The sequence below is a fragment of the Saccharomyces cerevisiae genome, chromosome X (genome assembly GCF_000146045.2).
Source record: "Saccharomyces cerevisiae S288C chromosome X, complete sequence".
Taxonomy (NCBI): domain Eukaryota; kingdom Fungi; phylum Ascomycota; class Saccharomycetes; order Saccharomycetales; family Saccharomycetaceae; genus Saccharomyces; species Saccharomyces cerevisiae.
In genome coordinates, this window is record NC_001142.9 from 689,327 (window position 1) to 717,053 (window position 27,727).

Here is a 27,727-nt window from a genome sequence, read left to right on the forward strand (position 1 = left end):
CCCATGACATGGATGAGTTTCTTCACAAAGTAAATAATATTCGAACGTGGATAGTAAAGCATAATGTTATCTATTTATATATAAATATACCTATGTTTTTATATGTCTGTTTACTGATCTAAAGTCTTTGAGCAATCTTGATAACATCACCCAAAACACCAGCGGCAGTAACGGCAGCACCGGCACCGGCACCTTGAATGACAACAGGATTGGTGTAACGCTTAGTCTTGATGGAAATAACGTTATCTGATCCCTTCAATGATGCGAATGGGTGTGAGTAATCGTACTTTTCAATTCCTACAGACACAGATTTGGTGGCAACATCGACTTTACCAATGAATCTCAATACCTTATTTTCAGTGGCAGCTTCCTTCTTCAATTGAGTCAAATCTTTATCGTAATCAGATAATTTTTCCAAGAATTCATCAGCAGACTTGACAGATTCCAATGGTTTTGGAATCAAAGACTGGACAGGGAAGGAAGTTGGAGATTCAACTTCCACACCAGATATCCTACCAACAATGGTAACCTTTCTAGCAACATCCAACCCATTCAAATCATCTCTTGGATCTGGTTCAGTATAACCCAATTTTTTAGCAACTTTGACAACATCAGAGAATTTGACGTCGTTAGCTTGACTAGTGGAGAACTCGTTGAAAATATAAGATAGAGTACCAGAGAAGATACCTTCAATTTTTTCAACTTCGTCACCGGTTTGAATAATTTCTCTTAAGAAACTGATGATAGGCAAACCAGCACCGACGGTAGCTTCATGATAGACAAAACCGTTAGTTGGCTTATTTGAGAAAAGAGCCTTCCAGGTAGCCAAATCAGAGGAAAAGGCCTTCTTGTTTGGAGTAGCAATGGAAATACCATTTTCGACAAACTTAGTGTAAAAACCAGCAATGTAAGCGCTGGAAGTGTTATCAACCAAAATGACTGGCTTAGGTGAAGTCTTCAAATGAGCAATTAAATCATCCAAAGGCAACGTTTTAGTAGTGGAGGCTGCTAAAGCAGCCTTCCAATCAGAACCAACATTTAATGGAGAAAAGTCCTTGGAGATTAAAGAACGCTCAGCTTCAGCCAAAAGAACTAGATTGTAAGTAATGGTAGACTTCATGGCTAACAATTGATCCAAGAAAGCTGAACCAACAACACCGGCACCGATAACGGCAACATTAACAACTTTAGTGCTCATTTTTTTTTTATTATTCGATTGATGATACTATCTACGTTCTTAAAACAGTCCTGAGTACACACACAGAAGATTTAGCTTCAACAAATTGTCTATCGCTAACCGCAATATTTACATATTCTTTATACATTTCTGTTCCATTCAACCCAACTTTACCACCAGGGCACACTTCTTCCAAAATATGGTCATCAACACACCCGTACACCACCATGTGCGTTATTGAAAAACTCACGTGATCTTATCCACTAATAGCCTCACTCTATCGAAGACTTCCTTCTTTGTAACACGTTTCTTAATTGCACTTGGCTTAGAAGTAGGGTCTGGAGTGCTTTTTGATGTCACAGAACCTGATGACGGTAGTGCTGGATTGTTTTCATCGTTCACGTCTGTGAGGGATTGATCCTGTCGAGCTAGAGGAAAATAGAGATACTCGAAATAAATGCCCAAGCAAACGCTGTCAAATGCAATTCCGCTATGTCCCTTTTTCAACTGGAAAGCAAGTTTTAACCCGGATGATATTTCTTCAGGGTACTTTCCTTGGTCGAAAACTTGGTTCAGTTGCTCACTAATCTTCAGGAATTCTTGGTAGTTCAAGGTTGGAAGGATTTGCTCCACGTAGCTCTTGTCTTGCAATTGCAGCTTGATTTTGGCACTTTGCGTGTACACATTAATGGCACGCTCTAATAGTTCGTTTACGTTCACAGTTCCAGAACCAAATCGCCTTAGCTTTTTTATAACAAGACCTGTTGTATTGAAGTCTTTTATTGCGAAGAGTAAATCCAAATACAAAACCAGGTACTGGTAAGTATAGATGAAATGTTTCCCTGGCCTTTCAAAATCTGGTTTCCATATATTGACCAAGTTTTTGTTTATACTTTTTGCGGATATTAAGCTATCCATCTCCTCCAAAGCACCGTTCACATCACCCAAATCGTCAAACAATATGCGCGCTATTCTGTAACGAGGTCTGTGCTGCCATTTTTTTTTATCAACAGATAGTAAATGGCGAAGTAGTCTTATGATTTTGTCAAAAAAGAATTTTTCTTGATAATCCCATGCAAGACCTTCGTCGTTGACCCAAAATTCCTCTTGTTCCTGGAAGAATTGGTTATCTTTAGACAGTAAGGTCAGAGCTTCGTTAACACCTATGACGCCTCTTTTTACCCACTTGTAACAAGCATTAACTAACAGATAATGGGGTTCTATGATCGGATCTTTAGCAGGTGATGACTCATAAGCTATTTGGCAACCCTGAGTAATATATTTGGCAACTAATTTACAATTATTACCACCATCTGTTTTGAAAAAGAACTTGGCCAGATTGTAAAAACTAGACCAATTCAACACGAATACATCGTCCTGTGACTTGATATCGCCGGATAAAGAACAAGCCCTATTAAAACATAAAAATATACTTTGCTCGATGTTAAAGTCTGAGATTGTGGTGATTTTCTTAGTTTTTTCCATTACTACTTCACCGGTTTCAGACAATCTCATTGTATTCTCAGCACTGCTTTTCCAGCTAAAACAAAGCTTATTCATGGGATTATAGTAGCCGCTAATCAGCATAGATCCTAAGTCATCCAATGCCTCCAATATAATCTTTTTATCGTCAATAGTTCGATCCAACTTACTATAATAAATGGAAATGGCCATTAAATAACACAATATTGCCTTTCTTTGAGTCAAAGCAATAACATCTTTTTTCTCAGGGACAGTGATCTTATCTGAGGTCCATATTAAATCATCTTCAACAATATAACTGTAACACTTTCCGAGTAATATCCAACTTTCGAAACGGTTTGTGTTGTATATAATGTCATTCTTTAACATTCTGATAATGGAGTCTAATTCAGAAGGTCTTGCTTGCATAGACTTCTTTCTCATTTTATACAAACCCAGGGACTGTAAGCTGGATACGTAGAACAAGCCGGCTGTCATGCCTTGCTGTAACTCGTCGTTTGGAGAAGTTAAATACAAACTTGTTGCACCAGAAAATGTATGCTTCAACAAGTCTGCCGTTATTGGCCTTGATAAATATTCATTTAATAGAAATGAGTTTCTAGATATGATATGATTGTCCAGCGTTGATGGGTCGCCAATTTTTTCTATAATATTATCCATTATCTGTTTTAGGGTGGTCTTTGACGACGACAGGTAAGGGTTCTTATTTTGATACTGTAATTTGATTAGATATGTACCTAAAGGCAAAGAGTGTATCTTTTCCATCTCTACCGCTTTTGTATCATGCAGATCAGGACTGAAGTTATCACTAGCTATCGCGTAGTGATATCTACACCACAGTATTTGCTTCAATTGTAAAAAAGAATCATTATTAATGAACTGGCACAATAGTTTTTCAGCTAAATCTAGGAACTTTCCATTTGATGCATCACAAAAATGGAAATGTCCAAAAAGAGTGTGTAAGGACCAAATTAGTTCCGTTGTTTCAATACCTTGTTCAGCAGGTGTCCTGAGCTTTGCTTGTAAATCATAATAATAAAGTATCAACGTCGCTAAATCTATCATTATATCCTTCATTTTCCCTGATGATTTCGATGCTCTTTTGAAAAAAGACTTATTAGAAACGTCGTTAACCGCAGAGCTTTCATAGAAAAGGACAGTATAAAAGAAGAAGAATGTTTGCAGCAGCTTTTCAAACATATAGTCCTCCAAGACAAAATCGCTGCTTTCCCACCTATTTGAATTTAGTATCGCTGTCAGTTGGCTTGAGAGATAGCCAATTGCTGTCAACACTGTTAATAACATTTGGTGCCTTCCGTGTGGGTTCGATTCTTTGTAGACAGGTGACGTCAATGCGCCCTTCATAAAATCAAGTACGTGGAAATAAATTCTTTGAACATCCTGTATACTGGATTTTTTGACATATGACGAAAAGAGAACGCCCCAAAGTCTAATTTTCAATAAAAATGGTGAGTTGAAAATAAAGGAAACCATCTCCTCATCAATATTTGAATGATTAGTCGAAGGGTGTAATATATGTAAAAGGACTTTTTCTAGTGTCTCTAGATGATTTTCTGAATGAGTGTCAGAGTTCGTGTCTTCAGATATATCTTCGACTGTTATGTTTTGTATTATTCTTATTTTCCTTTTCTGGGATTGAACTGTGTTTAGGTTTAGTGCCGGTATATGACGGTAATTCGGATAGGCAATGTCTAAAGAAGAATCTGAATCCTTTATAGTATTTTCTAAAGACGTCAAAGTTTCAGAGAGTCTGCTATCGACTATATCACATGTATATTGCAAGAAGCAGTAATGCGTCCATTGAAAATGTACATACAGTTCTTTATCTTTTTCGTCAGCAATTTGTTCTAACAGAGTATGCCACGACCTTATTCTTTTCTCGACTTTATTTCTTTGACTTTTTAGGTCTGCTGACTTATGTCCTTGAATCCGTTTATTTGTGATTTCCTCCACAATATTCCCTAAATGGTTAACAAGAAGTTCGTAAATCGATAAAGCCAAATATTTGCATTGCCTTTTGTTTTTGTTAATAAGTGCAAAAATGTTCGATTCGATTCCAAATACAAACCATAAAACAATTTTTAGAAGCTGAGACTCCCAAAGGTAGTCTATAATGAGACGCCTTCCGTTTCCTTCATCGTAAGTTCCAAGCAATTTGAATAATAATTTCAAACGCACTTGATGGAAGTGAAGATTGCCTGCATTCACTTCGGAAATAAAAGATCTGATGTGATCCGAGTCCAAATCATTTAAATATCTAGGAAAGCTCTCCTTATCATCAAATGCATTAGATTTCAGGAGCGCATTTAGTTGGAATAATTCCTCATTTTCGTTAGAACCACTGGACAAGTAGTCATTTTGGTTAAAAATATCAGTATATCTACTACTCCAAGATTTCAAACATTCATAGAGATCAGTATAGGGAATAAATTTTTCGGGTTGTTTGTCACTAGAGCCAATGATAAATTTGGAAGCAAATGTGTCAAAATCGCAAAAGGGTAGAATGTGAATATATGACAACAACGTGTTGAACTCACCAAAAAATCTTTTATGAACGTCCATAACAAGCTCTTTTGAGTTTTCTTGTTCTCTTTCTTTAAAGCGTTTACTACTTCTTTGAAGAGGCTTCGTGCTATCGATATGTTCATCAGTTCTCTTGTTAGGCCTTGCTTCTTCATTAGTTTGGATATCCGATGGAGCTAAATTCCCACTCTTATCATCTGCTCGTACACTCTCATTATCTTGCTCTTCTTCTTGTCGCTCAGACTCTCTATCTAAAGATGGTGTATTATTAATTGCTTCCGATAGTTCAAACTTAACCGCTTCAATAGGTTCTTCAATTTCGTTATACGGATCCATATTCCTTCCAATAAGAGACGATGTTTTAACGCTGGGTAGTAAGTTTTTCAAAGCCTTCGCAACTTCATCCCATGATTCTTCATTCAAAGTGACATTAAACACGTCCAGCTTTTTCATTATTTCCTCATCTTGCTTTTTCATTTCTGATATTCTAGAAAGAATTGGACCAAAAGCTAGTGGTTCCGGCTTAATATCTTTGTACTTCTCCAAATGATATCTCTCAAAGATTGTGTTATCCGATAAGTTGGGGACTAATAGTTTGTTCGTGAGTTCTACGTAGTTATTCATCATCAGAGTCAAATCGTTCAAAAGAAATTTACGATGTCGCCCCAACAAAAGTGAAAGATTTTCCTGCTTAGTGAATTCATATTCTGATATTAAACGTTCCAACTTGACACTATTAAAGCTCTTGAAGATGCGAGCCAGCAAATCTGTAACTGCAAAATCAGCATCGCTATGTTGAATAGACTCAACCAAGTTCTCAACTGCTTTTAAAATACAATTAACTAGTTCTTGTGAGTTCAACCTTTCATAGTTATTCTCCAAATACAGATGATAGTACATCCCTCTGTTCCTATAACATAGATATCGCAGGTTATCTAGCGTAGGAGAAGAATTGCGATACATGCCCCACCTATCAGGCTTGACGACATCAATCTGGAAGAGCTCTTGGAATTTGCTGTCCGACTTTTCGAAGTCCTTGTTTTTTAGATCAATCAGAGCGTCCTGCAAAATATTAAAACTCTGTTCTATTTGAAGCTCTCTTGAATGCTCCTCTGCTTCATATTGTTCACCTTCGATGTTTGAATTGAGGGCATTGAACATAGACATAATAAGCTTTATCTAGAATCTGTGTTGAGGTTCTAACTCCTTAAAGTGCCTTTACGGACCTGCCTTGCTACCGTCTATTTGTATTTCTGCTCTTCCCAACGTAAACAATTCAATAAATAATTTCGCGATGGCACATAGTAACAAGCTGTTAAATCGAAGTAAAGAAAAGGAAAGTCAAGAAAACAAAGAGAGAAACAAATGCAAGGGTGATGGTTCAATATGTGGTAGAATGGTTACCAAGGATACAGAGCATTTCAGTGGTAGTAGAAGGTTGGAAGCAGGTGGAGATAAAGAACTTGAAGGACACACTCATGAGCATATCTGGTGATGAAGAACAAGTTGAAGATATTTTACTTCCAGTAGAAGTTGAAGAAAAAGTAGACGCTTCTTACAAGTTCAAAAACAGAGGTAAAGACTTAGAATGGATGACGAAGTTAAGAAGCAAATCCTCTAAGATATATGACAGTTCTATCATGTCGCTTCCAGATGGAAGATGGACTAAAGAAGAGCTTCGCTCAGATTCTGATTTCTCGATAGAATGTCTTAACTGTAAGCAAAAAATTATAAGCAAAGATAACTGTCAAGTTTTGAATGATATGCCTTCAGAGTTTTGGTTCGAGTTAATGGATTATTGGCATTGCCACAAACCCGATGTTAAGGAAGACAAGTCTTCCTACACAAGATTTGAAACGCTAAAACCATCTAAAAACGAAATTTTAATTGGAAGCTCTTATTTTCAAGGCACTCCTGCGACTTTTGAAAATGTAGCGACTACAAAGGAAAATGATAATGTTTTATGCATAAAGTGCTCAGCAGTGTTAGGCCAAGTAACTGCTGGTTCGCTTTATAAACTACACAAATGGAAACTGCAGTTAATACGCAGTGGAAACACATACAAATTTCCTCCAGAATGTGACATTACAATTTCTTTAATAAACGTAGTTAAGGCAAACTCTTGTCGTTACGTACTAGTAAAATGTAAAACGGAATCATTGCTAGTTTGGATATTTTCCGTTGACATTGGAGTCACATTGACGGGAAACAAAAGCTTCAAGAGAGCGATGAAGTTGCTTTACACAAACAGCGTTACCACAATAAATCGATGTCTCAATCGACAAGTCGTCGAGGAATTAGATTTCCAAGAAACATCGTTTAATGCTTTTTACAGCGCCCTTCAACATACTAATGCACTTTTACCCTCAAGCATGAAAAAAATTGGTGAATGGACCATTAGCTATACATCACTAATCTAATTTTAAGAACCATTCTCTTTCAAATTTGTACAAATATTGTCATCAAGTAATAAATAGCTTCTTTTTTTTTTTAACATACAGTTGTAGAATTAACTTCGTTGGCCGAAGAATTGCACAACAATAGCGTTTGTTATATTACTAAATATAGGGGCTTTCTTGGGAACGAAAGTGAAACAAACGCTTTTAATACAATGAAGGTCGAGAAATCATCTAAAGGCTTGGAAGTTTTAGTGAGGACACAGGAGGATGATCTAGAGGGGTTCTCTTTCCTGGAGATTATGGACCGCGTAGACCCTTTACCATTAGACTTCGAGAATTACAAAAATTTCAAAGAGGGCATTTACTATATGTGTACACACGATGGCACAAAGATCGGTTTCGTGTTGAAATTTGCGATAAATGAAATGGAGACTGTTTGCTCGGAAATCTTCGAAGAAACCTTCCAATTAGATGAATCTAGACATGAGTTAAGGTTTAAAAGTGAAGATTTTGATCATAGAAACAATCTAATTGACCAATTGGCTCGTAAAATGTATTTAGAATCATCCTTGAGTGGTGTGAAGGGCTGGAGAAACGAGAAATATGCCGTTTGGGTTAATAAAAAACCCTATGTACTGGTTGAGCGTGCAGTAGCAGGTGTTCTTGGTATAATTACCTACGGGATTCATATTAATGGTTATGTGCTAGATCCAAAGTCAAAAAAAGTTCAGTTTTGGGTTCCAAGAAGATCTAAAACGAAACAAACATGGCCGCTAATGCTTGACAACATTATCGCCGGGGGATTAGGTTATCCTTATGGTATCTATGAAACAGTTTTGAAAGAAAGCATGGAGGAAGCCAATCTAGAAAAGAGTGTTATTGAGGATAACATTAAAGCAACTGGTTCAGTTTCCTACCTTTACTTTACGGGTGATATTTCTGTAACGAAGTTCAATAAGGAATCAGATTTTATCGTAGGGGAAGTACAATATGTATACGATCTAAAACTCAGCGAAGACATCATTCCAAAACCAAACGATGGTGAAGTCGAGAGTTTCAATTTATTCAGCCTGCAAGAGACGATTAATGCTTTAAGAAAAAAAGAGTTCAAACCAAATTGTGCATTGGTAATGGTAGATTTCTTGATTAGACATGGCTACATCACTCCAGAAAATGAGCCCAATTATCTTGAACTAGTAACTAGAATGCACAGAAGGTTACCATTCCCCACCTTGAATTAACATTCAAGAGGTTACCGGTTGATATCTAAACAAATATAAAGAATTTTTTTCATATATACACATCTAGGTACATACTATCTAAGATCAAAAGTACTCTATTTTGTCACTAAACGGAGGAAGGCGTTCAGTTCGTTTGTGGTTAGTGAACAGAAAAAGTTACTTGGAGAAATTTAATTCTATGTCAAACCACTCTCTAGAAACAACTTCCGATGGTGACAAGCTGACATCTCCATACACTAGTGGTGAAAAGTATACAAAAAACCACGCAACAGCACAGGAGACACACACCAAGAAGACGGTATAGGGTTTAACGTAGACCTTAGGGTTCCGTTCATATGATGCACCTGAAATATCCTCGTCTTTCTCCAAATCCAATGATTTGCAATCACTGAAAATTACTTCCCATAGTGCTCCTGAGAATAAGCACGCGATTAAATGAGCTGGTAAGTAATGATGCAAAAACTTTTGACGCGCCATTAAAAAGAATGGAAAATAATGACAGCACCAGGAGACGAAGAAAAACATCAATGGGCCATACAGCTTTTCTCTGGTCATCTTGTTTAGGGCATAATAGCCACGATGTCTAGTAATTAAATCGGCCACGATAATGCCAACAAAAACAGCCAATGATATGACTTGGAACCACCACCCAATGATGTTACCAATGAAATATATTTGCTTCTTTTCGTCACCGTTGGTCCAGAACGAAACACCACTTAAACTACCGGGCCAACTGTAAGGTTCAGAGGCAAATGGATGCTCTGATGATAGTTTATTGTTATGTTCGAACATAGATTTTTGAGTTTCAATCCATTTCTTCAAGAATGGTAATGGCTTAACAACCTTCGGAATATATACCTTCCGAACCTCGTCCAGGTTAACAATTTCATCAACAACCCAGTTATTTGAAGGATCAATAACTTTTTTGTTACCATTAATTTCTTGTTGTTGGAACCCCCAATCCGGTAACAACTCGTCGTTGTGAGTCCACAAAGCTACGGAGGTATCAACGTGGAAAAGACGGAAAGAAACCGTTTTACTCTTTAAAACGTGACCTTCATCTGATTTTTTCAGTGGTTGGAATGCAAAAAGTGTTTCAGGATATAATTCCCCATCACCTTCTTCTAAAGTTACTGTAGTGATTTCTTCATTGGTAGGGTAAAATGGGGAGGCGACATCATGGGCTAACAAGTAGGTATCGGTGGCTACATGTCTCAATCTTATATGCTGGTTCAATAGAACAGCTTGTCCTTTACCGACATCACTGCCATGGGGTGGTAACACTTCCCATTGATTGTTGAAGTCAGGATGCGTGTAACCAGTAACTTGTTGACCAGCGGATGAGATACGACCATCTTCATACCGTTGTGGGTAACGTGCCAAGTGAGAATGTAAGAATGCGTCAGTATCTTGATGTTTGATAGTGATAATATCAAAATAATTGACGGTTTTAGAGTCAACACTTAAGGGAGAGTCCTTAAGTGTTTCTTGAAATTCAGCAGACATAAATGCGTCGCCAGGACCTGAAGTATTCAAAACGGTGAAATGAACCCAGAACCAAAACAAGTAAATCACAAATGGAATCAAAACTAAACCATTCAGCCTTTTACTAAAATGTCTCATGAACTGCCTCAAGGACAAACCCGCCTTGATGTCCAGTAATTGCCATAAGTTGACCACAGCAGCAAAACCAATAGCGGAATATGTCATAACACCAACATATTTTGTGGAAATCACGAAGGATAAAGACAAACCAGTAGCGTGTAACCAAATATACCAACTCCATGTAAAAGGTTGACGCAATTGGCACTTGTAGAAACGAACGTAACAATACATAGTAGCAGCAATAGAAATAATCAAGATGGCATCCAGTAAAATCAGCCTAGTTTCTGTAACATGCGCAGTATCGATTGCAACCAAGAGAGATGCAAACGCACATGTAATAGCCCTGAAATTCAGTTCCTTCAAAGTGTTGAACATAATTGGTACAGTCAATGTGCCCAATATCGCGTTGAAAGAACGGTACGCGATATATGGAGCTGGATGAGTTTCATAAGAATACCCAATCTCATCAAACTTAAAGGAACCATCATAGCCACATAACCAACCAATGAAGGCAATCATCATCTTAGCAAAAGGGGGATGAACGTCAAAGAAATAAGACCTTTCTAAGTAATACGATGCAAATTTCCCGAAATGTACCTCATCAAAAACAACTTCTTTTGGATACCAGATCTTATAAAATCTAGCAGCAAACGCTAATAAGGTAACAATTGTTACCCAAAAGCTATAACGTGATTCCGGTTCCGGTAGTGGCTGCAAGAGCCAATGTTCAGCAACTTGTTCACATTTAGGCGCGGCCTTCGTGTACTTCAACGAAGGATCGTCTACGTCCTTAGTGGAAGGTGGTAACTTCCCATGGTTACGTTTTTTGGGCACAGACATCTGTACTTCTGTGGACTGTCAGAAAATATCTTGGTAAAATATGTATCGACAAACTTCTTAGTACAGTTAATATAGAAGTAAGGATTCGAGTGAGTAGTTTTGATAAAGCGCGTTTCATTATGCATATTTTTCATTTTTTATTTTTTTTGTCAAGAAATACACGAATAACATCACGAAATTTATCGACAGAATAATGGAAGAAACTATTTAAAAAGACGGTAGAGACTAAAAAAGGAAAGAAAGGACAAGTAGGAAGATCAGCGTACGATGAAAAGCATTTTCAAGGTTAGAGGATGTGTATCGCATGCTGCTCAATTTTGCCAAAAAAGAACCGTGGTGAGTACCGGCACTAGTAACACCGCAACAGCCGGTGCAGTGAGGAAAAGTTTCAACAGTACCGAAACCAAGCCTGTATTTGCAACAAAATCGGAAGCTGGCAATGGAAGCCACATGAAGGAATATTCAAGCGGCATTAACTCTAAACTCGGCGGGACCCCTTTGGAAACCCGCAGCACCGCCGATGATTCTTTGAACAATAGTTATAAGCAAGTCAAGGGAGACATTGACTGGTATACTTCATGGTATGGCCTAGGTATGAAGCCCTTTGAAGCAAAAGTGCAAAAGGATCTAATCGAGCCTCTGGACCCTAAGGATATAGAAATCAAGCCAGATGGTTTGATATACTTGCCTGAAATTAAATACCGTAGAATACTGAACAAAGCTTTTGGCGCAGGCGGTTGGGGGCTAGTGCCAAGATCACAAACAATAGTGACATCCAAGCTGGTCACTAGGGAGTACGGTCTTATTTGCCATGGTCAATTGATCAGTGTGGCAAGAGGCGAACAAGACTATTTCAACGAAGCCGGCATACCAACTGCTACAGAAGGTTGCAAAAGTAATGCATTAATGAGGTGTTGCAAAGATCTCGGCGTCGGTTCTGAATTATGGGACCCTGTTTTCATAAAGAAATTCAAAGTGGATCATTGTACTGAGAAGTTTGTGGAACATGTTACCACCAAGAGAAAGAAGAAAATTTGGTTAAGAAAGGACAGACAAGTTGAATATCCTTATAAATAGTCAATATGCGAACCATATAAGCTAATTTTAGTAAGTATATATATTCCAATACAATCACACACACACACACACACACACACACACACACATACGCATATATTGTGGTAGTGCGTAGTGTCAGTACGTCTTATCATACGCCTTCTATTTCAGGGTTAGCGTATTTTTACTATCAATATTACAATACGGATATATATACACACACCTAATATATATATTATACGTTATATTACTGCCAGTCGAAAAAGGAAGATACGATGTATTATTTTAAAATTCAATTTCTAATAAACATTAATGGAGATATACAAAAGAAGAAAATAATTAAGTTGTTATGAAATTTATAAACCTTGTTGAGCTCTTCTTCTGTCACGTTCTTCAGCAATAGACAACTTGATACCCTTACCCTTTGGCAAAGAAATGTAAGGCTTACCTTGTTCACCGATGACGAAGACATTGTTCAATCTAGTGACGAAAGTGTTGTCCAAGGAGTCCTTGATGTGAACTAAATCGAAACCACCATCGTGTCTTTCCTTGTGAACGATAGTACCGATACGACCCAAGTTACGACCACCAGTAACGTAAACCAACTTACCGGCATCGAACTTGATGAAATCAGTAATCTTACCAGAGGCCAAGTCGATCTTAACAGTGTCATTGACCTTGATGTTTGGGTCTGGGTATCTGATAGTTCTACCATCGTGGGTAACAACGTATGGAACACCCTTCTTACCTAATTGAACCTTCTTGACCTTACCCAACTTGTAAGAAGCTTCTTCATCGGTGATACGGTGGACAGCGAATCTACCCTTGACATCGTAGACCAATCTGAAGTTTTCATTGGTGGCATCTAGAGTGATGACATCCATGAAACCAGCTGGGTAGGTAGTGTCGGTTCTAACCTTACCGTCCACTTTAACGTGACGTTGCATCAAGATAGCCTTGACTTCACGGCCGTTCAAAGCATACTTTAATCTGTTTCTTAGAAAGACAATCAATGGCAAGGATTCACGCAATTTGTGTGGACCAGCAGATGGTCTTGGGGCGTAACAACCGGACAACTTGTCCAATAACCAGTGGTGTGGAGCTGCTAATCTTTTTAGATGCTTCTTTCTGTACGGAAAAAAATGAGAAAAAAGGGCAAAAATGAATGTATAATGAAGATACAGACATTTTATTTTTTTCATTGTGCTCGTTAGTAAATCATTACTCGTAAAATATTTGTACAATCCCAGGATGATCTAAAATTAAATGGACATAAACTGGTTCATTGTTGTTCCTATTCGTTTGGTTAAGACTCCACTTGTTTCTTGTCTATCATTCTTCTCATCCTTGCGTAATTATAATCAAAGTCTATAGTCAAACATACGGTCCTCTAGCCATCTTTGCGTATTGATTCTTTGGTTTGTTTTGGGCAGAAAAATCGCTATATAAGAAAGTATTTCAACACTAGATTAAATTATAGTATAATTTTTAATATACTAGTATTGCCGACAATCTCTGAAATTTCAATACTACCACACAGAACAGGACTTGCCAGGGCCAGTCCGAGCCAGCCTAACTCCAAGACCACGTACTAAGTGAATTGCTACTCCCCCTTACCACGACTACAAAGAGCTACACGGCCTCCCGGCCTAGGCCGCTGCTACTTTCAACTGATGTCACCGAAAAAAATAACGGAAAACGACAGTTCAAGAAAAAAAGAACGCAGGAAGAAAAAGGAAGCAAAATTACAGAATGTACGGCTGTTTAAAAATAAATAGTGGATGCATGGGTGCTTCCACGCGTCTCTGGGAAAAAAAACCAGGATATTTTAATGTTTGTTTATTTGTTTATTTCCTGCTGAACTGAATATTGAAAACATCGAAAAAATGCAGTACCCAGCTCTCCATTAGGACTTTTTACGTAATGACGAAAATGGACAAGCTGCGCAGGAAAGGACTACGAAAAGTATGCTGCCATAATGACAAGATAAGGCGCAACACACGTAATCATGACTAATGGTTGCACAGACGGTAGGCCAGGAGAAGGATTAGATCTCGTGCCGAACGACAGCAAGCTAGCTAGACTATGTTATCTGAGTGTAAACGAAAGCGCAGCAGTCTCTGCAAGAGCACGTGCGACGTGTCTGGTGTGCAAAAACCCTCTAGAGAAACATTGCTAAGGTTTACCGATGCAGGAAATCTTTAGTTCTAAAAGATGAAAGTCGGAAAAGCCAAAAAGAAACCGGAAATCTTCTCTGCGCATTGTTCTGTGGCCACGGCCTTCCTGGACCCGTCCTTCTTTTACCCGAACTTTGTCGCCCAAAAGGCATCTCATTATAATGACAAAACTGGATCTGCAAATATTTGGACATATATCTCCAGAACGGGCTCACTTCTCCTCTTCACCCAGGTGGTATATAGGAAGAGTAAGTGGACGCATCAGTCCGCGACATTTGCGGACTGTATATATTGCCAGTCAGGGCAGTCGCCAAGTGTGTCTCTTTCGTGTAGCGACGCACGTCAGACATGGATGCAACATCGAGGATGGAGCAGCCTGATGTCTTTGTAAGCAAACTCTACCACCTGCTGCAGGGGAACGCTTACTCGAACATAATACAATGGTCGACTGATGGCAGCAAGCTCGTCATTTGGAATCCGGACCAGTTCACCAAAGTCATCCTAGAGCGATTTTTTGGTATTCACACCTTTGCAGCATTCGTTAAGCAATTGAGCAAATATAACTTCCAGAAGGCGGGCCGCCCGGACTGCGTGGAGTTTTCCAACATTCATTTTCAAAAAGATAACATTAATAGCCTCTCACTGGTTAAAGCTCATCAGTCTGCCGCCACTCCCAATGTCGCCGCCGTCAATAATATGAATAAGCAGTGTACTTTTCACTGGGACCCTTTCAAAGTGAACTCCATTCTAAGCAAGGCCATCGGCAAGCCTTCCTTCGAGAAATTAGTGAAAAATGTTGACAGGCTTCAGGGCAATCTTGATGAGCTTAAGTCGACAAACGCAGATAGTCTGCGTATTATAAGGGAAATTAACGCCAGCTTACAGACAATCTCCTACCACCAGTTTCACGCCTACCAAACCGCTAACTTCCTTCAAGAAAATTTTGAAGCCATCAAAAAGGTTGTATGCCCGGACTCTTGTCTACAACACCAGCAACGCCAACCAAAGCGCCCCAAACGCTACTCGTTGCTGTTACTAATACCAAACGCATCCGAATTGTCAGAAACACCTTTGATGCGCTTCGCCGGCGTGTTCGAATTTATGAACTGCTCTTTGGATACGGCCACTCAGTGGCACCCGCAGTTGCATCCCGAGGCATACGACCTTCTTTTCGTCACCGTGTCGCCCAACATGCAACAAGAACATCTCATCTACTTCAAGAGACTGAGAAACCTACTCCCAAGCTTTCCTGTAATAGCCATTATTAACAGACCCGTCTCCCCTCAAGATACCAGCATTGCTCCCTCCAACTACTCTCGCTATTATTTCCACCATTTTTTGCAGTTGGGGTTCAGTGACATCCTAGTTAGCCCCTTCACCCCAACACAACTTATAACGCTCCTTTCCAAACATCTTCGAACGTGAAAACCTGCCTCTGAGGGTCATTCACGACCTAGCATACCACTATATACGTGTACGATTTTTTTTTTCTGTGACCGCACTACACCAAAGTTTAATGTTCCATTGGCCCCGGAACCATTCTTGCAAACGGCGTTCTTTTTCCGCTTTCGGGTGACACTTAATTTAGCTTCTTTTCCCTCTCTGACACCTCTTGTTATCTAATCTGTAGATCCGACTCTTTTTCTTTTTGGTGTCGTTCTTCTATGTCCGTTTTTCTGTCAACAAAAACGGAAATAATAGGTAGAAATTAAGAGCCGTACGTGAGTGAGAGGAGATCCGAAATGAGCTGACAGTATAACTAATATAAGCTTACAAGATATTCGACTATTTCCTGGGAAAAAATTCATTCCTTTGAGAAATCCTTAATAAAAACAGACTAACTACTAAAATTTTAGAAATTTAAGGGAAAGCATCTCCACGAGTTTTAAGAACGATATGACCTTGGCACCCCTAGACGCCTCCAAAGTTAAGATAACTACCACACAACATGCATCTAAGCCAAAACCGAACAGTGAGTTAGTGTTTGGCAAGAGCTTCACGGACCACATGTTAACTGCGGAATGGACAGCTGAAAAAGGGTGGGGTACCCCAGAGATTAAACCTTATCAAAATCTGTCTTTAGACCCTTCCGCGGTGGTTTTCCATTATGCTTTTGAGCTATTCGAAGGGATGAAGGCTTACAGAACGGTGGACAACAAAATTACAATGTTTCGTCCAGATATGAATATGAAGCGCATGAATAAGTCTGCTCAGAGAATCTGTTTGCCAACGTTCGACCCAGAAGAGTTGATTACCCTAATTGGGAAACTGATCCAGCAAGATAAGTGCTTAGTTCCTGAAGGAAAAGGTTACTCTTTATATATCAGGCCTACATTAATCGGCACTACGGCCGGTTTAGGGGTTTCCACGCCTGATAGAGCCTTGCTATATGTCATTTGCTGCCCTGTGGGTCCTTATTACAAAACTGGATTTAAGGCGGTCAGACTGGAAGCCACTGATTATGCCACAAGAGCTTGGCCAGGAGGCTGTGGTGACAAGAAACTAGGTGCAAACTACGCCCCCTGCGTCCTGCCACAATTGCAAGCTGCTTCAAGGGGTTACCAACAAAATTTATGGCTATTTGGTCCAAATAACAACATTACTGAAGTCGGCACCATGAATGCTTTTTTCGTGTTTAAAGATAGTAAAACGGGCAAGAAGGAACTAGTTACTGCTCCACTAGACGGTACCATTTTGGAAGGTGTTACTAGGGATTCCATTTTAAATCTTGCTAAAGAAAGACTCGAACCAAGTGAATGGACCATTAGTGAACGCTACTTCACTATAGGCGAAGTTACTGAGAGATCCAAGAACGGTGAACTACTTGAAGCCTTTGGTTCTGGTACTGCTGCGATTGTTTCTCCCATTAAGGAAATCGGCTGGAAAGGCGAACAAATTAATATTCCGTTGTTGCCCGGCGAACAAACCGGTCCATTGGCCAAAGAAGTTGCACAATGGATTAATGGAATCCAATATGGCGAGACTGAGCATGGCAATTGGTCAAGGGTTGTTACTGATTTGAACTGAAGTATCGCTATTGCTACGTAAAGTAATTAAAAGTTAAAAAGAATAAAACTAGAGCGTTTTTTCTACTGAGTTAAGGGGTCATGTCAGAATATAACATACCCTTTGACATTGTATATATGAATTCCTGGATTTTGCAGTGATCTGATAAAAAATGTATGTCGAAACCTGCAATTATCCTTTCGTTTTTTTTCTTGTCATCTAGTGCTGGCCTATCGGTATCAAGGACATCTTTTGCGCGGATAGAAAAGGGCCCATACATACCTTAGAAGCAACTCAAGACAATTCATGTACTTTTTAAACCAACTAATATTTCAAGACGTTTCCGTAATGTCGGTGGATAAAAGAGAAGATATGAGCAGATCTTTCCAAAAATGTTTAAACTTGAGATACCCTATCATCCAGGCCCCTATGGCGGGGGTCACGACTATTGAAATGGCCGCTAAGGCTTGTATTGCGGGCGCCATAGCTTCACTACCCCTATCCCACTTAGACTTCAGAAAGGTCAATGATATTGAAAAGCTTAAACTGATGGTTTCACAATTCAGAGATCAAGTAGCCGATGAATCTTTAGAGGGCAATCTCAACCTAAACTTTTTTTGCCATGATATCGTTGATAAACCGACCGATCTTCAAACAGCTAACTGGGCGAAGCTATACAGAAAGTCTATGAATGTGCCGATTGATATGAATGAGATTAAATTCGATAATGGTAATGTATCTTTTAAGGCATTTGAAAAAGAAAATGCTCTTCAAGATTTTTTCCAGTACCTATCAGATGGCTTTAGGCCTAAAATCATTAGTTTCCATTTTGGCCATCCGTCGAAATCTACAATAGAATATTTACAAAAAATTGGAATTCTAATTTTTGTGACTGCCACCTCTGTAAGAGAAGTTCGATTGTTAGCACGTCTCGGCATTAATGGCATAGTGTGTCAAGGCTATGAAGCGGGAGGACATAGAGGAAATTTCTTAGTAAATGACCCCAAAGATGATGAAAACTTATCAACTGTACAATTGGTGAAAAGAACAGTTGATGAACTTGCTGAAATGAAAAATAAAGGTCTTATACATGCTACTCCCTTTGTCATTGCAGCAGGTGGTATAATGGATTCCAAAGATATATCATACATGTTATCACAGCAAGCAGACGCTGTTCAAGTGGGGACTGCTTTTCTTGGTTGCAGTGAATCCAATGCATCAAAAAACTTTTCAAGCCCCTTCACTCGAGAAACAACAACTAAAATGGTTAATATAATATCAGGAAAGCCTGCAAGGACCATCTCTACTCCTTTTATCGAAAAAGTCATTGCTAATTTTCAAGGTGAGGAGCTTCCTCCATATGGCTACATGTATAGTGCTTTCAAGCAAGTAAGAAAAAAGTATCCAGAATTGGCTAACTTTATTTTAGCTGGACAAGGATTTCAGAATGTCCAATCAGGAATCACAACAGACAAGAAAATTGAAACTATGGGCGCAAGATTGAAAATTGACGGAAAATAATATAAATACATATAAAAGACCTGATACTTATTGACACAAATTTTCTGGATGACCTTTTTCTATATGATATATATACGTCGCTATTGGATCGTAGGTTACTTGGCCATTATTTGAGCGTAACCGTTCACAGGATGTGGGCTTTAAGGAATACAAAATCCAAATATGGAAAAAATTTGATATCAATTTAGGGCTTTAATATCTAAAGGTATTTATTTTTTTCACAGTTTTTTTTCTGTTAAGCTGTCTGCAATAAGGAATGCTCCTGACATGAAATTCGAAAAGGACCGGAAATAGTTGGAGCACAAGACTGCAAACTAAAAAACAAATTTCTTTGGAATTTCCTTACGCTTATAGTATATATCTTATAAATATTAAAATTAAGAGAATTCAATTATTTTACATCATTTATACAACTGTACAGGGCCGCACATGATCACTATAACAATAGAGCGGCGGCACCAGCAATAGCAGCGGCACCGAAAACACCGTTATTGAACTTGTTAGCACCGTTAGTGGTAACGTCAATAACACGAGATGCTGACGATGTGACAGAAGTAGCTGTAGATTGAGCTTTGGAGGAGACTGGCTTAGTCACAGTTGAACAGACGTTATTTGAACAACTAGTTATGGTAGTTTCAACAGTGGAAGCTTGAGTCTTTGTGACGGTGCTGTCAGTACCATTTTGGACCACTGGAGTGACTGAGATAGAAGATGTAGAAGAAACTGGAGCTGTGGTATTGGCAAAACTAGCAGAGCTTGCAACAGAGCTTGCAACAGAGCTTGCAACAGAACTTTCAGCAGAACTTGCAATGGTGCTTGCAGCAGAGCTAGATTCAGATGAAACAGTAGCTTGGGTGGAAGCAGCGTTTGAGCTGGTCTCTGCTGAACTTTCAGAGGAGCTAGAAGACTCAGTGGCGGCACTAGAAGCTTCTGAAGTGGAGGTGGAAGAAGCCTCTGTGGTAGAAGCTGGTACTGCAGTAGCAATACCTTCATTCGCAAGTGCTTCGGAAATAGCACCCATCAATCTAGTAGAGTACCATGGCACACCGGTGATCATTCTGGTCACTTCATCACCTGAAATACCAGTCAACATGGTGGTGAAATCGCCACCGGCAAAAACAGCCTTGGCAATTTCAGGTGGGTATGTTTCAGTCTTATGCAAAGCCTGGAAAGCGTAATATTCAGATAAATGGGCGCCAATATCAGAAACGTAAACAGCCAATTCAATCAAATTGACCCTTTCATCATAAGGGGATAGAGTGGTGGTCACGGATGCGGCGGTTGCACTTGCCACTAATGCTGCGGCGACAGCTAATATACTAATTCTAGACATTACTTGGGGTATATATTTAGTATGCTACACTTTTATCTGAAAAAGAAGAAATAGTACCGTGTCGACATAAAAATAGTATCATTTAGTCGTGCTATTTTATACGCAGTATTTTCAATCATTTCTATTCAATGAGTACCCAGGGACCCTTTTGCATTTCTAGCATTCTCTGTTCCTGAACGATGTTTTGTTAGAGGCCTCGTATAGATCTTGGCATTTTCAAAGGCACGCGTTGTATTGTTTTATTGCCTATCAAAGGAACGCGCAGGAAACATGAAACTTTTCAGAGGAGCGTCTACGGAGGATACATTCATCAATTTTTCCTCATAAATTAAACGATGTGTACAAAAAGGACGAATTGACCCCGTCGTTCGGCGAAACCTTATGTATTTTCCTGGCCATATGTGCTAAACGACAGATAAAATAGGAAATTCTCCCCATTTTCGACTAATAAGATAAGCGGGAGATAGCATCATATGAACTTTTGCACTCAAACGAAGAAAGCACGTGAGGATTGAAGAAAACGGATCGCCGAATCCAGCGTGAATTGAGCTCAACAATTTTTAACTATATCAATCTCTTTCACTTTAAACACTACCACTTAAATCTTTTTAAAACGCTTTGCCCAATGACCCTTTTTTTATTAAGGTTGCTGAGCTATTTTTTCTATACTATTGTCAAACTCCAAAGATATTTTGAGCTTTATTTTCTTGCAAACAAAATACCCTACTGCTTAATAAATGCAATGTATACATAGTTTTCAAGGTACATTATATTTTAAAGTTACCTCAGGCCTGTTTGCCCTTGCATTCTACAGTCCCTTTGTAAGGGTGTGAGACAAAAGGCCTCGTTAGCTACGACTGTTGAAATCGTTTGAATTCGGCTTACAATCTAACTTTGACTGCGCAATTGTTCATGAATTTATAGTGTGCTTGCGAGGGGCAACTTCATACGAAGGCTTGTAGGACCCCTAAGTGCATCCATAAACATGCTCAAAGATTGTCTTAGAAACCACAAGGAGAACGCACAGTATGAATTAAATAAGTTGCGCTCTGCTAGAATATTTTGACGATTACAAAGTCAGAGATCGAAACATTTCCGCTGTGCAACTAAGTAATTTTCCCAATCTTTGGAGAAAATCAATAATCACAAGATTAGTACTTATCCTCTTGTAGGCTTCTCTCTTTCGCTATAAATAGAGCAGAAAAATATGATACAGAAGGTCGAAAGTTTGCTTCGCTGACTGAAGCTTTCTGTCAAGAGTTGACAAAAACATACAAGATTCAGTATTGATAATAAATGGCCTGCACTTAAGACTCAACCATCCCAATAAGTTACCTAGTTGTGTTACCTAAGCTAGGAAAATACACATTGAAAGATGTTTTACAAAGTATTGTAAAGGTACAATGCATTCTAGGCCGAATGTTCATTTCGGATTGTAATATGTAGTCAACGATAACGAACCTCATGGTTATGGTTATTTCTGTTCCAAATTTGCAAAATAGATCTTCATTGTCGTTGTCGGAACGGGTGGTTTATAATTTTAGTAACCATAGTAACTGAATAAAGTGACCAAACAGTATACTTCATAGCTCCAGGCTAGGAAACAAGATACTACTGCGAAACTAGCGGAAGAAGTTACGTTAAAGATCTATTAATTCAATGTTAATTCAAATTTAATATACGTAGGGATGCGAGTTATTACATTGGAAATATAGCAAATCACTGAAATACCATCATTTTGAATACATTCGTCATCGCCGCATCAGTTATACGTTTCTGCTATACCGTATAAGAATACTTGCTTCTATTCTTAGTTATACTGAATTTTAGACATTAATAAACTACTAACGGTTGCTACTACACTACACTATTCTTCTACCAATGTCGATGAGAGCGAACTCTTCAGAAAGCAGTTTACTTGAATAAATTTTTTCAAAGGCCCTCATTTCTAATGCCTTGTGACCTAGAATTTAGCAGCGTCAACTTTATGGAGCGTTATTTCTCAATTCCATCTTTGTGCCGCGTAGTTCTATCTTACATAACTTTATTTTAAGAAGAGCTTTAGTTCATGTTCTTGGAAGAATTCCTTTTTTGACACGATTTTTAACCTAAAGGCTAAATTTTATTTAAACTAACAGTGAACAAAGTATTTAAAGCTTCATATGTGAGTTGTCGAACACGTCAATAAACGGAGGTAATAAAATGAAGGATGAGGGAAAAAAAAAACCATAATTTTAGGCTGAAGCCCATATTGTGATATTTTTAATGTTTTCTTAGAAAAATTAAAAAACTTCTCAATTAAATGTAAAATTTTACTTGTTGGCGATACCTTAGAGGATTCAAATTTAACTAGTGTTAATATACGAACTGGTAACACTAATGTTTAGATACCTGTATATCATACAAACCATTCAAAGTGTATAGGAGTATGTTCACAAACCGTAGTATTATGTGCTACATGAATCAAGTATAGATTTAAAATTTCTTTCAAGTCAATTTAAATTATTTTACAATTGTTTATATGCTTGTGAAGATTATATTGTATCACTATAGCAGTAATAAAGCGACAACAGCAACGATAGCGGTACCAAAAATGTTATCTTTATCGAAATTATAGGCACCGTTGGTATTGATACTGACAGTATAAGAAGCAGATGAATGAGCAATGGAAGTAGCCGAGGAGGCTTTTGGAATTGGTGAGATGACTTTGCTGGTAGCGGTCGCGATTGGTGCAGTTAACATGGTACAGGTTCCACCTGAGCAGTTGGTCACAGTAGTTTGAGTGATAGACAATCCGGTTCTGGTAAACATGCTAATCCCTGCATCGACAGTAGTCAGGGTGGTACAGGCACCCGCAGAGCAACTGACTTTAATCGCTTTGGGGATGGTCGACTCTGCATTGTTCGATGTAGTGGCTTTGGAGTTGAAACTACTAACCGGAGACATCAGCGTGGTGCAAATACCACCCGAACAACTAGTAATAGTAGTTTCCATAGTTAGCAACTCGGTTTTAGTAGAGGCGACATCTTCTTCATTATCTTCGCAACTAATGGTAGCGGTGGTAGTTGCTTCGCTGGTGATTGTAGTAACTGGAACAGTCAGGGTCGAGCAAACACCACCAGAGCATGTTGTTATAGTTGTTTCGACCGTGGAAGTTTCTGTAGTTGTTAATGTGTTCGCCTTAGCATTAATAGTAGTAACCGGAGACATCAGCGTGGTACAAATACCACCCGAACAACTAGTTATAGTAGTTTCCAAAGTTAGCAACTCGGTTTCAGTAGAAGTGATATCTTCTTCATTATCTTCGCAACTAATGGTAGCGGTGGTAGTGGCTTCGCTGGTGATTGTAGTAACTGGAACAGTCAGGGTCGAGCAAACACCACCAGGGCATGTTGTTATAGTTGTTTCGACCGTGGAAGTTTCTGTAGTTGTTAATGTGTTCGCCTTAGCATTAATAGTAGTAACCGGAGACATCAGCGTGGTACAAATACCACCCGAACAACTAGTTATAGTAGTTTCAACGGTAGAAACTTGAGTTTTCGTCAAAACACTATCTTCATTAGTACAACTACTCTTACAGCTCGTGATGACAATTTCATCTGTTGATAGGTTTGTAAATGTTGAGGTTGCATTACGAACATTTTCTATCGTGCTGAACAGACCGCTACTGATGGTGTTGGAACTTCTGGCATCACTGCAATTACTTCTTGAGGATACTAAGAGAGGGGAACTTGATGCAAAAGATGCGACTGACGATGTAGGTTCCATAGAAAATGAAGAGACGATCGATTGGGAAACAGTGAAAGTACTTAAAGTGAAACTTGACATATTTGATGACGAAAGATATAAGGAAGAAGTCCGCTCAGCAATGAAGCTAGTGGATGTAGACGTAATTGCAGTAGACGACTCTGGAGAGGAACTGATTTCACTGAAGGGAATATTAGGAGAAACTGAATCGGTAGAGCTAGTGACCACAGTTGAAGAAACAGCAAGTGGAGTGGAAGGCGTAGCAAAAAAGGTAGTAGATTGGGTAGAGGAGTTACCAGAGACATCAGATTTAGCAGAAACAGTGGATCTGGTAAAGAAATCAGCAGCCTTGCTCGAGGAAACAACGGCTGAAGTGAAAGTGGATGTGGCAGATAGACTTTCAGTAGAAGAAATGGATTCATCAGAAGAAGGTCCAACCAAAGAAGTGGGTTCAACTGATGAACTGATCCCGCTTGAAGTAAGTACTTCAATGGAAGAAGGAATCTCAGAAGAGGAAGTAATTACACTAGAAACTATTAGTTCACTGGAAATGGTGATTTGATTAGAGGAGATAGATTCTGCGGAAGTGGTTGCTTTACTGAAAGAGAGAGGTTCAGCAGAAGAGGTGATTTCACTGAAAGTAGACCCGAAGGAAGAAACAGGTTCTGTCGTGGTCACTTGACTAGACCTGATAGGTTCAACAGAAGAGGTGACTTCACTTACAGTAGTAGGTTCAGCGGATGAAGTGACTTGACTAGACCTGATAGGTTCAACAGAAGAGGTGAATTCACTGACAGTAGTAGGTTCAGCGGATGAAGTGACTTGACTAGACCTGGTAGGTTCAACAGAAGAGGTGAATTCACTGACAGTAGTAGGTTCAGCGGATGAAGTGACTTGACTAGACCTGGTAGGTTCAACAGAAGAGGTGAATTCACTGACAGTAGTAGGTTCAGCGGATGAAGTGACTTGACTAGACCTGGTAGGTTCAACAGAAGAGGTGAATTCACTGACAGTAGTAGGTTCAGCGGATGAAGTGACTTGACTAGACCTGGTAGGTTCAACAGAAGAGGTGAATTCACTGACAGTAGTAGGTTCAGCGGATGAAGTGACTTGACTAGACCTGGTAGGTTCAACAGAAGAGGTGACTTCACTGACAGTAGTAGGCTCAGCGGATGAAGTGACTTGGCTGGGACTACTTGAACTGATATATGTATCGCTCGTAGTAGTAGTAGTTGCAGAAGTAGTGAATGCGTTAGTTGTTGAGACACTAGAGGTTGTATGGTCAGTAGAAGCCGTAGATGTGGCAGGTGTAGTAAGACTGGCAAAAGTGGTAGAGGTTGTAGCAGTGGTAGAAATGACAGAGGATGCAGAGGCACTAGAAGTACTGAAAGTGCTTGAAGTTGTAGAGGTCGTGGGAGCGGTAGAAATGGTAGAAGTGGTAGAGGTTGTAGAAGTTGTAGAAGTTGTAGGAGCGGTAGAGGTTGTAGAAGTTGTAGGAGTGGTAGAAGTTGTAGGAGTAGTCGATGTGCTTGAAGTAGTAGGAGTAGTCGATTTGGTGGAAGTTTGAGAAGTGGTGGAGGTTGTAGAAGTTGTAGGAGTGGTAGAAGTTGTAGGAGTGGTAGAAGTTGTAGAAGTTGTAGGAGTGGTAGAAGTAGTAGAGGTTGTAGGAGTAGTCGATGTGGTAGAAGTTGTAGGAGTGGTAGAAGTAGTAGAGGTTGTAGGAGTAGTCGATGTGGTAGAAGTTGTAGGAGTGGTAGAAGTAGTAGAGGTTGTAGGAGTAGTCGATGTGGTAGAAGTTGTAGGAGTGGTAGAAGTAGTAGAGGTTGTAGGAGTAGTCGATGTGGTAGAAGTAGTAGAAGTGATAGTGGTGGTAGGAGTAGTCGAAGTACTAGATTTTGTAGTCGTTGTAGAAGTAGAGGTTGGGATAGCCGTGTAAATACCATCCTTTGAAAGCGCTGAAGAGATAGCCGGCTTTAATCTGGTAGAGTACCACGGAACACCAGTGATCATTCTAGTTACTTCATCACCCGAAATACCGGTCAATCGAGTAGTGAAATCACCGTAGTCAAAAACGGCTGCTGCGATTTCCGAAGGATATGTTTCAGTCTTATGGTGATTCCGGAAAGAGTAGTACTGAAATATGTGGGCTCTGATGTCAGAAACATAAACAGCCAATTCAATAAGGTTGACTCTTTCATCGTAAGGAGATAAAGTAGTGGTCGCTGTAATAGCAGCCGCACTAGTAGCTAAGGCTACAATTCCTGCTACGATGCTTATATTAACCATTGCTTTCTTCGGAGTTTTTCGGATATCGCAGATTCGACAGGAACTGGTACTTATTTCAGTTTGAGCATACTCTCAATACAGCCATTTACACAGGCCATTTATAGGCTTTCGAACCAAACAGCTGTTGTATAAACGAATATATTGGAGCAAAATCACTATCTTTGCCAATGCTTCTTGTTTTACAGTTCCTGAACGATGGAGATCTTAAACAGATCTCGTATAATTTTTGACATCTTTAAAGGCACGCGATGTACTGTCTTTTTCACCGCCAAAGAAATGCGCAGCATGTAAAAACTTCTCCGGAGAAAACGCCTACGGATGGGCAGATCGATCGAATTTCCCCGTGCCTAAATTGTTCTGCTCTTATTATCTGTGATTAAGTGACAGAACTGCAAAAAAAGTTAATTTGATGTCGTCGTTCAATAGACATTCACATAACTTTACTCTACGTGCTATACGCGCTACCAAACAGAAAGATCACTTTTTCCCAGTCAGTAGACACTGGGTCACTTGGGGTTTAGCACACTCGAAAAGGAGTAAATATGCTGCAAACGAGAATGTGCAAGCACCATTCAGAGGATCTTAGCTCGTAGAGAGAGAGAAGCTGTTTGTGCTATCCAATTTTGATCCTAGCGCTCCGAAAAAGGTCCGTATTAGGAAACTAGATCTTGTTAATTGAAATATCTCCTCATTTTTTTGCAGCCCGCCACTCAATGCGCTTTGTAACCTGTCATAGCTTGCACAGAGAAGTATCAAAGTCTACATGTGACAAAAAGAAAACCCAAATACTTCTTGGCTATGAATGTTATCGTTTGATGATAACATCCATTCCTCCAATTGGAAAATAATTACTCACGAAGGTTCTATGCATCCAAAGCGGAACCGTTGCTTTCATTTAATAGAATCCACAGAACTTTTAGTGTGATTTATACGAATTCCAAGGGAGACCTCGACGTGTGACTTGAATTAAGAAAAAGCCTTGCCAATCATAATAGTTCATATATGATAAACGGTCTTGATTCGGGTTCTTATAGCAACAGTAACGAAAAATCTCTACCCTCATAACTTAGTATTGTTGTGTTAGCGGTCATGAAATCTTTTGTATTTCCTTTAACATATCAGTTATATTTTCTTCACGCTACGTCAGCCCCATTATTGTGCCAACAGTTTACATCCTTTGCATTCAGAGGTGGTTCATTAGTCGCCTACAGCTGCCCGTTTGGAATGACGGCCCGTAGAGGACACGTTAATAGAAGACATTCCCCGCGATTCGACGAGTACGGCGCACTCTCAATGATTTGTAAAGGTTTCAT

The 27,727-nt window shown here is 39.3% G+C and overlaps 13 protein-coding genes across 13 annotated transcripts, besides 1 other annotated feature; 7 read left to right on the forward strand and 6 right to left on the reverse strand.

Moving 5' to 3' along the window:
- Positions 1-118: 118 nt before the first annotated feature.
- HOM6 (homoserine dehydrogenase) lies at positions 119-1,198 on the reverse strand (the record flags this gene model as incomplete). The annotated part of the gene is made up of 1 exon (NM_001181797.3): positions 119-1,198. The coding sequence occupies one exon, from the start codon at positions 1,196-1,198 to the stop codon at positions 119-121; it is 1,080 nt and encodes a 359-aa protein (NP_012673.3).
- A 225-nt stretch (positions 1,199-1,423) lies between these two features.
- On the reverse strand, positions 1,424-6,370 carry HIR3 (Hir3p; the record flags this gene model as incomplete). Its single annotated transcript, NM_001181798.1, has 1 exon — positions 1,424-6,370. One exon carries the CDS (start codon positions 6,368-6,370, stop codon positions 1,424-1,426), a length of 4,947 nt encoding a protein of 1,648 aa, NP_012674.1.
- Positions 6,371-6,579: 209 nt separating this feature from the next.
- Positions 6,580-7,623, forward strand: IPA1 (putative polyadenylation protein; the record flags this gene model as incomplete). Its single annotated transcript, NM_001181799.1, has 1 exon — positions 6,580-7,623. The coding sequence occupies one exon, from the start codon at positions 6,580-6,582 to the stop codon at positions 7,621-7,623; it is 1,044 nt and encodes a 347-aa protein (NP_012675.1).
- Positions 7,624-7,814: 191 nt separating this feature from the next.
- Positions 7,815-8,843, forward strand: YJR142W (uncharacterized protein; the record flags this gene model as incomplete). The annotated part of the gene is made up of 1 exon (NM_001181800.3): positions 7,815-8,843. One exon carries the CDS (start codon positions 7,815-7,817, stop codon positions 8,841-8,843), a length of 1,029 nt encoding a protein of 342 aa, NP_012676.3.
- A 156-nt stretch (positions 8,844-8,999) lies between these two features.
- PMT4 (dolichyl-phosphate-mannose-protein mannosyltransferase) lies at positions 9,000-11,288 on the reverse strand (the record flags this gene model as incomplete). The annotated part of the gene is made up of 1 exon (NM_001181801.1): positions 9,000-11,288. One exon carries the CDS (start codon positions 11,286-11,288, stop codon positions 9,000-9,002), a length of 2,289 nt encoding a protein of 762 aa, NP_012677.1.
- Positions 11,289-11,555: 267 nt separating this feature from the next.
- MGM101 (Mgm101p) lies at positions 11,556-12,365 on the forward strand (the record flags this gene model as incomplete). Its single annotated transcript, NM_001181802.1, has 1 exon — positions 11,556-12,365. One exon carries the CDS (start codon positions 11,556-11,558, stop codon positions 12,363-12,365), a length of 810 nt encoding a protein of 269 aa, NP_012678.1.
- A 335-nt stretch (positions 12,366-12,700) lies between these two features.
- On the reverse strand, positions 12,701-13,742 carry RPS4A (40S ribosomal protein eS4 RPS4A; the record flags this gene model as incomplete). Its single annotated transcript, NM_001181803.3, has 2 exons — positions 12,701-13,472; positions 13,729-13,742. The coding sequence occupies 2 exons, from the start codon at positions 13,740-13,742 to the stop codon at positions 12,701-12,703; spliced, it is 786 nt and encodes a 261-aa protein (NP_012679.3).
- Positions 13,743-14,558: 816 nt separating this feature from the next.
- On the forward strand, positions 14,559-14,912 carry YJR146W (uncharacterized protein; the record flags this gene model as incomplete). Its single annotated transcript, NM_001270754.1, has 1 exon — positions 14,559-14,912. The coding sequence occupies one exon, from the start codon at positions 14,559-14,561 to the stop codon at positions 14,910-14,912; it is 354 nt and encodes a 117-aa protein (NP_001257683.1).
- HMS2 (Hms2p) lies at positions 14,870-15,946 on the forward strand (the record flags this gene model as incomplete). The annotated part of the gene is made up of 1 exon (NM_001181805.1): positions 14,870-15,946. The coding sequence occupies one exon, from the start codon at positions 14,870-14,872 to the stop codon at positions 15,944-15,946; it is 1,077 nt and encodes a 358-aa protein (NP_012681.1).
- A 471-nt stretch (positions 15,947-16,417) lies between these two features.
- BAT2 (branched-chain-amino-acid transaminase BAT2) lies at positions 16,418-17,548 on the forward strand (the record flags this gene model as incomplete). Its single annotated transcript, NM_001181806.1, has 1 exon — positions 16,418-17,548. The coding sequence occupies one exon, from the start codon at positions 16,418-16,420 to the stop codon at positions 17,546-17,548; it is 1,131 nt and encodes a 376-aa protein (NP_012682.1).
- A 285-nt stretch (positions 17,549-17,833) lies between these two features.
- YJR149W (putative nitronate monooxygenase) lies at positions 17,834-19,048 on the forward strand (the record flags this gene model as incomplete). The annotated part of the gene is made up of 1 exon (NM_001181807.4): positions 17,834-19,048. The coding sequence occupies one exon, from the start codon at positions 17,834-17,836 to the stop codon at positions 19,046-19,048; it is 1,215 nt and encodes a 404-aa protein (NP_012683.4).
- A 436-nt stretch (positions 19,049-19,484) lies between these two features.
- On the reverse strand, positions 19,485-20,381 carry DAN1 (Dan1p; the record flags this gene model as incomplete). The annotated part of the gene is made up of 1 exon (NM_001181808.4): positions 19,485-20,381. The coding sequence occupies one exon, from the start codon at positions 20,379-20,381 to the stop codon at positions 19,485-19,487; it is 897 nt and encodes a 298-aa protein (NP_012684.4).
- A 2,188-nt stretch (positions 20,382-22,569) lies between these two features.
- Positions 22,570-22,816: an origin of replication (ARS1022; Autonomously Replicating Sequence).
- Positions 22,817-22,928: 112 nt separating this feature from the next.
- DAN4 (Dan4p) lies at positions 22,929-26,414 on the reverse strand (the record flags this gene model as incomplete). Its single annotated transcript, NM_001181809.2, has 1 exon — positions 22,929-26,414. One exon carries the CDS (start codon positions 26,412-26,414, stop codon positions 22,929-22,931), a length of 3,486 nt encoding a protein of 1,161 aa, NP_012685.1.
- Positions 26,415-27,727: the final 1,313 nt, after the last annotated feature.